Source organism: Aythya marila (genome assembly GCF_965140915.1).
Source record: "Aythya marila genome assembly, contig: HAP1_HAP1_SCAFFOLD_835, whole genome shotgun sequence".
Taxonomy (NCBI): Eukaryota; Metazoa; Chordata; class Aves; order Anseriformes; family Anatidae; genus Aythya; species Aythya marila.
In genome coordinates this window covers 1-9,000 of record NW_028137128.1, presented here as the reverse complement: position 1 = coordinate 9,000, position 9,000 = coordinate 1, and the positions used below count along the sequence as shown (strand labels likewise).

Genomic DNA, 9,000 nt, shown 5'->3' with positions numbered 1-9,000 from the left:
GGGACGTGAGTGTGCAACGAGTGTGCAATGAGGTGCGAGTGTGCACTGAGTGTGCAACGAGTGTGCAATGGTGTGCGTGTGCAATGAGGTGTGAGTGTGCAACAGCTGGGCAATGGCGTGTCAGTGTGCAATGAGTGTGCAATGGTGTGTGTGATGGCATGTGAGTGTGCAACGAGTGTGCAATGATGCGTGTGTGCAATGAGGCGTGAGTGTGCAAGGAGTGTGCAATGGGTGTGCAAAGATGTGTGTGCAATGATGTGTCAGTGTGCAATGAGTGTGCAATGGTGTGTGTGCAATGATATGTGTGTGCTGAGCATGCACTGAGTGTGCAAGGAGTGTGCAATGAGGTGTGAGTGTGCAACGAGTGTGCAATGATGTGTGAGTGTGCAACGAGTGTGCAATGATGTGTGTGTGCAATGAGGTGCAAGTGGGCAGCAAGTGGGCAACGGATGTGCAATGGGTGTGCAAATATGTGTGTGCAATGACATGTCAGTGTGCAGTCAGTGTGCAACGAGCGTGCAATGATGTGTGTATGCAATGATATGCGTGTCCTGAGCATGCACTGAGTGTGCAACAAGTGCGCAATGATGTGCGAGTGTGCAACTGGTGGGCAATAATATGTGTGCAATGAGTGTGCAATGAGAGTGCAACGACACATGCGTATGCAGTGCCATGTGAATGTGCCATGACTGTGCAATGATGAGTGTGCAATGCCACACATGCAGTGAGTGTGCAATGAGTGTGTAACTAGTGTACTGCAGCACGTTTCCGCGCAATGAAATCAGTGCACTGAGTGTGCAACAAATGTGTAATGACATGCAAGCGTGCAATGAGTGTGCAACGCCACATGTGTGTGCAATGACACATATGCATGTAGTGTGCATGCAATGACATAAATGTGCAATAAGTGTGCAAGGTGTGTGTGACTAAAACGTGTGTGCACTGCGCGTGCTATGACACATGAGTGTGCAATGACATGCCTGTAATAAGTATGCAATGACGTGTGCGCAATTACATGTGTGCGCAGCGTGCATACAATGTGCAACAACGTGAGCATTCAATGACATGTAGGCGTGCAATTGCACACATGTGTAGTGTGTGTACAACGACACAAGTGTGCAATAACATGAATGTGTGCAACTACATGTGTGTGTAGTGTGCGTGCAATGACATCAGTGTGTAATGAGTGTGTAACAACATGGATGCGTACACTGAGCGTACTAAGATGTGTGTGTGCAATAACACACGAGTGTGCAATAAGTTTGCAATGGCATGTGAGGGTGCAAGGACACGTGTGCAGTAAGCGTGCAATAACATGAGTATGCACTTAGCATGCAATGACATGAGCGTGCAACGACAAGTGAGTGTGCCCTGTGTGCAATGACATCTGTGTAGTGGGCATGCAACAACACGTGAGCGTGCAATATACGGGTGTGCAATGACAGACGTGTGCAGCGACTGTTCAGTGACACACATGCATACAGCGAGCGTGCAATGACCCAAGTGTGTGCATCACCACGAGTGTCCGTGCAACAGGTTGCTGGGCAGCTGCACACCTGCATGCACCATTAGCGTGCACCGGCACCCGTGCGTGCACATCGGGGGGCGCACAGCTGCACTCGTGCACCCACAGCGTGCAAAACCCCTCGTGCCCGTGCACCACGGGCGTGCAAAGCCCCGTGCACGCGCGGCAAAGCAAGCGCGCGCACAGCGGGCGTGCAACGCGGCCCCGGGCTCTTGCACACGCGCGCGCGCGCGCACGAGGCGGCCCCGCCCCTGAAGGCGGGGATTTCTGAGGCCCCGCCCCCTCCCCCCGCCCCCCCCTTCCCGTTTCCCCTCTCGGGGGCCGCGGGTTCGAGCCCCGGCCCCGCCGCTTCCGCCTCGCGCCGCTGCCATGGTAACGCCGCCGGGCTTTGGGGGGGGGGCAGGGCCGGGGGGGGGGCTCGGGGGGGGTCCCTGGGGAAGGGGGGGGGCACCGAGCCCCCCCTCCAGGCCCCTCAGAGCCCCCCCAAGGCCTCCCCTCGCCCGCAGGCCCGGCGCCTCCAGGAGCTGTTCGGGGACCTGGCGGATGAGGTGAGGGGGGGGCACGGGGGGGGTCATGGACATGGGGGGGGCACAGGGACATGGGGGGGGGCACGGACCTTGGGGGGGGGGGTAGGGACTTGGGGGGGAGGTGCAGGTACTGGAGGGGGGGGGCACAGGGATGTGGGGGGGCACAGAGGGACATGGGGGGGGCAGGGGCATGGGGGGGGGACAGGGATAGGGGGGGGCACAGGGACATGGGGGGGGACACAGGGACATGGGGGGGACACAGGGACCTTGGGGGGGGCCGCAGGGACATGGGGGGGGTCCCTGTGCCCCCCCCACCGCCACCTTTCTCTCGCCCCCCCCCCAGGATTTCCTCTCGGCAGTGCAGGACGCCGAGAACCGCTTCGCGCCCCCCAGCAGCAGCAGCAGCAGCTCAGAGCCGGGGGGGGGCAGCCAGGCCGCAGCCCCCCCCAGCTGGGATGTGGCCCCCCCCCAGGACGAGCTGGCCACCGACTGGCTGCTGCTGGCCGCCTGCGCCGAGCTGGAGGGGGGCGAGGGGCCGGGGGGGGCCCGCAAGAAGCCCAGGCTGGGCGCTGAGACGCCCCCCCCCCAGCCTGGGGGGCGCCCCCCCCTGCCCCCCCCCACAGCAGGCCCCGGGCCCAGGCTGGCGCTGAGACCCACGGCAGCTGGCGGCGGCCCCCCCAGGACCCCCCCCGCTCCCATGGGGCCACCCCCCCAAAATACAGGGCAGCGGCCCCCCCCGGCACAGCCCCCCAGGGCCCCCGCTGCCCCGCGGGAGGGGGCGGTGGGCAAGGAGCCCCCCCCTCAAGAGCCCCCCCCCGGGGGGCTGCCGACGCCGCTGGTCACCAACCACTTGGTGCAGTTGGTGGCGGCCGCCAGCAGGGCCCCCCCGGCCCCCCCACGCCTCCCCCCCCGGGGAAAAACGCGCCGCTTCCCCGGCCCCGCGGGGATCCTGCCCCAGCAGGTGGGTGCCAAGGGGTTGGGGGGGGGGGGATCCCGGGGGGGCTTCACCCCCAGCTTGGTGTGGGGCTGCCCCCCCCTCAGGGGGGGGGTGTGAGCGCGGTTTTGCCCCCCCCCAGCACGCCGGGAAGCTCCTGGAGCACGTCCTCATCGCGGCCCCCACGGCGCCGGCGCACGGGGCGGTGGCGAAGGTGCGGGCGGAGGTAAGACCCCCCCTGTGACCCCCCCTGTGACCCCCCCATGTCCCCAACTTGGGGACAGTGGCACCGGGGGCCACCGCGTGGTGACGGCGTCTCCTCCGTGCCCCCCCCCCCCCCAGGAGCTGCCCAGCTCCCCCCAGCCCCCCGAGGAGGATTTCGGGAGGGGTCCCTGGCTGGCCATGAAGACGGAGCTGGGGCTGGACGAGCGGGACCCCGGCTGCTTCCTCCGCACCTACAGCGTGGTCATGGTGCTGCGCAAGGTGAGGGGGGGTCCCGCGCCCCCAACGATGCCCTGAGGGCCCCCCCCGGGGGTGGGGGGGACACAGGGGCGTGAGCGGGGTCGGTGCCCGCAGGCGGCGTTGCGGCAGCTCCCCAGGAACAAGGTGCCCAGCATGGCCGTGATGCTCAAGAGCCTCACCAGGACCAACGTCGACGCCGGCGCCGTCTTCAGGGACCCCACGGGTGAGCCTTTTGGGGCCAGGCCTGTCCTATTTCCACCCCCCCCCGCCCCGTGCCCCCAGACCCCACGGGCGGCCCCCCCTGGTAACGCAGAGCCTGGGGGGGGGGGCACGCACAGGGGAGATGCAGGGCACGGTGCATCGCCTGCTGCTGGAGGAGAGGCAGGGCCAGCTGAAGCCCGGCGCGGTGCTGCTGCTGCAGCAGGTACGGGGCGCACGGGGACGGCCCCGCAGCACCGGGGTCGCTCCTGCCGCGGGTGCCGCTCGCCCCCGGTGTCCCCGATCCCGACCCCGTGGCTCTGTCCCCGCAGGTGGGGGTCTTCTCCCCGTCCCACCGCAACCACTACCTCAACGTCACCCCCGCCAACCTGCTCAGGATCTACCCGCCCGAGCTCGAGGGCTCGAGCCTCTCGCAGCCCGAGGTGAGGGGGCTTCAGGGGGGGGGCCGGGGGGATTGGGGACGAGCTCTGGGGGCAAGCGGGAGGCTCGGCAGGATGGATAAATCCCCCCCGTGGGCTCACCACGTCTCTCAGTCCCTGCTGTGTGGGGTTTTTGCAGGTCCCAGCCCCGGCCGGGTCTCTCCAGGAGCATCCGGCACCGATCCCCGGGGACGTCCCTGCCCCTGGGGACTGGGGACCACTGGGACCGGGCAGCCACGGCCCCCAGCAGCCTCCCGAAAACCTCTGGCTGCAGGCACGGAGCCACGAACCCGGGCACGAGGAGCCTGGGGGGGCTGAGGGCTGCGACGTGGGTGAGTGGGACGTGGGGGACATTTGGGGGGGGGGAAGGAGCCCGGTGCCCTGCAGGAGAAACCCTCCGGGAGCCCCTTGGCGTGCTGCAGGCGGCCTCACCCCGGCACAGGGGTGATTCCTCCCCGTGAGCACCTCAGGACCCCCCTTTCTGTCCCCCCCCCCCCGCAGACGACCTGGACGGGCTCCTGGGGGAGCTCCCCGAGGATTTCTTCTCGGCGCCAGCCCAAGCCGACTGCTGCTGAGCGCGGCGAAGGCCCCGAGCGAGCGGGCGCTGCCCCGGCTGCCGGCCGCCTTCCCGTCCCTCCATGCCTTCACCGGGTTTGTTTTGGGGCTGGGGAGCCCCGCGGGGATAGATCCTGGGGGGGGGCAGCCCCTCTGTGCCCTCCCCACCCGGCGTTTAATTATTAAAGGACTGTTGTGCTCCGGCTCGCTCTGCTCATCCCTCGCGCCGCTGATTCCCTCTGCCCCCAGCCCCCCAAAACCCTTCCTGGGGGGCATCCACACCCCCCCTCATCTCCTCACATCCCCCCCACAAAGATCGGGGATCCCCCACCCTGTCCCCCCCCCAACAAGCCGAGCTCCCTGGCCCCCCCCAGCCAACGTGACCGTGTTTACCGCGGGGCGGTTATTTATAGGGCAGCCCCTGGACACGAGGGCCCGGCCGCGGCCCTATTTATAACCCCGAGCCCACCGCAGGAGGCAGCTCGCGGCCCCCCCCCCGGCCTCCCCCAGCCCCCCATGGCCCACGAAACCTTCGCCTTCTCCTCCTCGGCCCTGCGCTCGCTGCGGCTGCAGCGGGAGCTGCTGGAGCAGGAGGAGCGCCGGCGCGCCCTGGCCCGGGAATTATCCACGAGGCGCCTGCTGCCCCCCGTGGCCCCCCGGCCCCTCCACGGCCCCCCCCGGCGCCCCCAGTACTGCCGGGACCCCGCCGTCCACAACGCTCTCTACACCGGGGACCTGGAGCGCGTCAAGAGCATCTTCAAGGACGAGGCCACCGCCAACATGGTGCTGGAGACGGTCAGCGAGGAGCTGGTGTGGTCGCCCGAGCAGGGTACGGGGCTGGGGGGGGGGCTGGGGGGGGCAGAGAGGGGCTGGGGGGGTCCTCTCCTTGCTTATAGGGTTGGGGGGGAGAGCAAAGAGGAATGGTTTTGGAAAGGGAGGGGGAGAACGCTGGGGTCCTGCCCTAGGGTTTGGGGGAGGATTTTGGGGGAGGATTTTGGGGGAAGGGTTTTGGGGAGAGGATTTTTGGGGGAGGATTTTGGGGGGGAGGATTTTTGGGAAGGATCATGGGGAGGATTTGGGGCTTGCTTCCCTTAAACCTAGCGGGTTGTTGGGGGCTGTGATGTCAGGACTTTGGGGAGGGGGGGGTCCACATCTCCACGTCTCACCAACCGGGGCTGGGGGCTGCCCCCCCCTGCCCCAACCCTGACCCCACTCCCCGCCGCAGGGCTGTGGGTGCTGAGCCCCCGCAAGAAGCAGACGTCGGCGCTGCGCATCGCGGCCGCCCGGGGCTACGAGGACTGCGCCCGGCACCTGCTGCTGCGGGGGGCGGAGGTGGATGCGGTGGTGGGGGGCCGGGGCCCCCTGCACGACGCCGCCGCCGCCCCCCGCCCCGCCTGCGCCCGCCTCCTGCTCGACTTCGGCGCCGACCCCAACCTGCTGAGCGCCGAGGGCACGGCCCCGCTGCACCTCTGCACGGCACCCGACAGCCTGCCGTAAGCCCCGCCCCCCTCATCTGCATTGATTTGCATGCCCCGCCCCCCTCCGTGCAATGCCGCGCCCCCTCGGTCTGTATGAGAGGTCGCGCTCCTGCCCAGCCAGCCCCAGGCTGGGTGCCCTCTGTGCCAGGCTCCACCCCCCTAATTTACATTCAAGCCCCGCCCACCTAATTTGTATGCGAAACACCACCCATTCCATCTATATCCGAAAGCCCCGCCCACCTAATCTGCATACAAGACCACGCCCATACTCCCTACCATGCCCCAGCCCACACCCACCGCTCCCTGCCTAATCTGCATGCCAAGCCCCGCCCATCCCCAAGCCCCGCCCACCCTCAGCTACCAAGCCCCACCTCCCTCCCCAAGCCCCGCCCCCAGGCGGACCACCCTCATCTGCATATTAGGCCCCACCCCCACCCTCCATTCACAACTTCCCCGCGCCCCGCCCTGTGCCAAACCACACCCCCAAACCACACCACGCCCACTCCAAGCCACGCCCCAAAACCACACCCACTCAGCGCCACGCCCCCATCATGAAGCCACACCCACGCGCCCAAACCACGCCCCCAACCCTAAACCCACGCCCCCATGACCCCACACCACCCCATCCCCGTGCCCTGGGGTCGCGTGGATGCTCCATGGGGCGCAGCGCGAGGGCTGTACCCACCCGGGGGGGGGGGTCACCGACCCCCTACCCCCCCCTTATCACCCCCCCACAGGTGCGCGGAGCTGCTGCTGGCCCACGGGGCGCGGGTGAACCTGGGGACGCGGGAGCGGGCGCTGACGGCGCTGCACGTGGCGGCGAGCCGGGGGCTGGCGGCGCACGTGGCCCTGTACCTGCGGCACGGCGCCGACCCTGCCCGGCGCAGCCGCCAGGGCGAGACCCCCCTGAACGCCGCCTGCGCCGCCGCCGAGCGACCCCCCGAGACCCCCGCCTACCTGCAGGTAGCGGAGAGGCTGCTGGCCGCCGGCGCGGACCCCCGGGCCGCCGGCCGCAAGGGCCACACGCCCCTGCACAACGCCTGCGCCAACGGGCAGCACGGGCTGGCCCGGCTGCTGCTGCGGCACGGCGCCGACCCCACCGTGCGCAACGGTGCCGGGGACACCCCCATGGACTGCGCCCTGCGAGCCCTCCACGAGTACCCGCAGCAGCGCCCCGAGCGCACCATCGCGCTGCTGCTGCTGCACGGCGCCGGGCCCGTGCACCCCAAGGTGGGTGGTAAAGGGGTCGAGGATTAAGTGGAGGGGTGTGTGGGGGGGTGCCACGCGGTGTCCCCCCACCCCGCTGGCACGGTGCGGTGTCCTGCAGATGCTGCGGTTCTGCTGCGGGCACCCCGAGGTGGGTGGTAAAGGGGTCGAGGATTAAGTGGGGGTGTGTGGGGGGTGTCAAAGGGGTCGAGGATTAAGTGGAGGGGGGTGGGGGGGTGTCAAAGGGGTCGAGGATTAAGTGTGGGGGTGCGTGGGCGGGTGCCACGCGGTGTCCCCCCACCCCGCTGGCACGGTGTCCTGCAGATGCTGCGGGCACCCCGAGGTGGGTGATGGAAAGGGTCACGGAGCAGCGTGTTGGTGTGGGGGGGGGTGCCACGCGATGTGTGTATGTGTGCGTGTCCCCCCCCCTCACCCCCCCGGCGCGGTGTCCTGCAGATGCTGCGCTTCTGCTGCGGGCACCCCCCGGCGCTGGAGCTGCTGCTCAACGCCTCGGAGCGCGTGCCGCCCGCCGACGCCTGGGTGGGCGCCGTGCCCCCCGAGCTGTGGGAGGTGAGGGGACCCCCGGGGTGATGCATACAGGGGGGGGGGGGGCCCTGCGCCCACCACAACCTCGTCACCCCAAGTGTCCTCGTGTATTTTGTCCCCCCCCCCAGGAGCACCGGGACTTCTACGCCTCGGCGGTGCGTGCGGCGGGGCGGCCGCGGTGCCTGCAGCACTTGGCTCGCTGCGCCCTGCGCCGCCACCTGGGTGCCCGCTGCCCCGCCGCGCTGCCGCACCTCGCGCTGCCCCCCCCCCTGCGCCAATACCTGCAGCTGCCCCTCGAGGGGGCCATCTCCTAAAGGGGGGGGGGGGTGGGGGGGGGATTAGGGGGTGGCCCCCTCCCTCCCCTCCAGCGGTGTGGGATAAAAGAGGAGGGGGAGAGGGGGAGGGTGGGGGGTGATTTGGGGGTTGGGGTGGGGGGAGTGGGGGGGTAAGGGGGTGGGAGGGGGTGGGGGGAGGGTTTGGGGGGGGTGATAGGGTTCTGGGGGGGTGATAAGGTATTGGGGGGGAGGACGGGGTCTTGGGGGGGGTGGCGAGGTCCTGGGAGGGGTGATAAGAAAGTCTGGGGGGGGTGACAGGGTATTGGGGGGGGACAGGATTCTGGGTGGGGGGTGATGGGGGACTTGGGGGTGACAAGAAGGGCCTGGGGGGGTGACAAGGGCCTGGGGGGGGGGACAGGGTCCTTAGGGGGGTGATGAGAAGGTCCCAGGAAGGGTGACAAGGCATTGGGGGAGGGACAGGGTTCTGGGGGGGGTGACAAGAAGGTCCTGGGAGGGTGACTGGGTATTGGGGGGGCGGCAATAGGGTTTTGGAGGGGGGGGTTACGTGGTCATGAAGGGAGGGGCCAGGTCCTGGGAGGGGTGAGAGTCTGAAGGGGGGGGGACACAAGGGCCTGGGGGGGGACAGGATCCCTGGGGGGGGGGGACAGTGTTTTGGGGGGGGTGACGGGGGCCTGTGGGGGTGACAAGAAAGGCCTGGGAGGGTGACGGGGTATGGGGGGGGGCAGTAGGGTTTTTTGGGGGGGGGGGACACAAGGGCCTGGGGGGGGACACAGGGTCCTGGGGGGGGGGTGTCCGGGCTCGGCCCGTGCAGGCCCCAGCAGTGCCCACGTGGG

The 9,000-nt window shown here is 68.5% G+C and overlaps 2 protein-coding genes across 3 annotated transcripts; both read left to right on the top strand.

The window, feature by feature from the left end:
* Positions 1–1,832: 1,832 nt before the first annotated feature.
* Positions 1,833–4,839, top strand: HROB (homologous recombination factor with OB-fold). Of its 2 annotated transcripts, none has more exons than XM_082785563.1 (10): positions 1,833–1,897; positions 2,032–2,073; positions 2,396–3,013; positions 3,129–3,212; positions 3,332–3,469; positions 3,563–3,671; positions 3,787–3,872; positions 3,979–4,089; positions 4,226–4,418; positions 4,588–4,839. In XM_082785563.1, exons 1-10 carry the CDS (start codon positions 1,895–1,897, stop codon positions 4,659–4,661), a joined length of 1,458 nt encoding a protein of 485 aa, XP_082641689.1. In that variant the 5' UTR covers positions 1,833–1,894; the 3' UTR covers positions 4,662–4,839. The 2 variants fall into 2 exon arrangements, with proteins under 2 accessions (XP_082641689.1, XP_082641688.1); XM_082785562.1 differs by having other exon boundaries at positions 3,329–3,469.
* Positions 4,840–5,143: 304 nt separating this feature from the next.
* ASB16 (ankyrin repeat and SOCS box containing 16) lies at positions 5,144–8,234 on the top strand. The gene is made up of 5 exons (XM_082785561.1): positions 5,144–5,470; positions 5,867–6,134; positions 6,857–7,349; positions 7,782–7,895; positions 8,000–8,234. The coding sequence occupies exons 1-5, from the start codon at positions 5,158–5,160 to the stop codon at positions 8,183–8,185; spliced, it is 1,374 nt and encodes a 457-aa protein (XP_082641687.1). The 5' UTR covers positions 5,144–5,157; the 3' UTR covers positions 8,186–8,234.
* The last annotated feature ends 766 nt before the right edge of the window (positions 8,235–9,000 follow it).

Excerpts from the sequence above, each read along its gene's own strand:
- ASB16 (XM_082785561.1), top strand. The coding sequence starts at position 5,158 with ATGGCCCACGAAACCTTCGCCTTCTCCTCCTCGGCCCTGCGCTCGCTG. Across the intron at positions 6,135-6,856 it reads ACGGCACCCGACAGCCTGCC|GTGCGCGGAGCTGCTGCTGG; the intron begins GTAAGCCCCGCC and ends ACCCCCCCACAG. Across the intron at positions 7,896-7,999 it reads TGCCCCCCGAGCTGTGGGAG|GAGCACCGGGACTTCTACGC; the intron begins GTGAGGGGACCC and ends CCCCCCCCCCAG.
- HROB (XM_082785562.1), top strand. Across the intron at positions 3,873-3,978 it reads CGGTGCTGCTGCTGCAGCAG|GTGGGGGTCTTCTCCCCGTC; the intron begins GTACGGGGCGCA and ends CTGTCCCCGCAG. Across the intron at positions 4,090-4,225 it reads CGAGCCTCTCGCAGCCCGAG|GTCCCAGCCCCGGCCGGGTC; the intron begins GTGAGGGGGCTT and ends GGGTTTTTGCAG.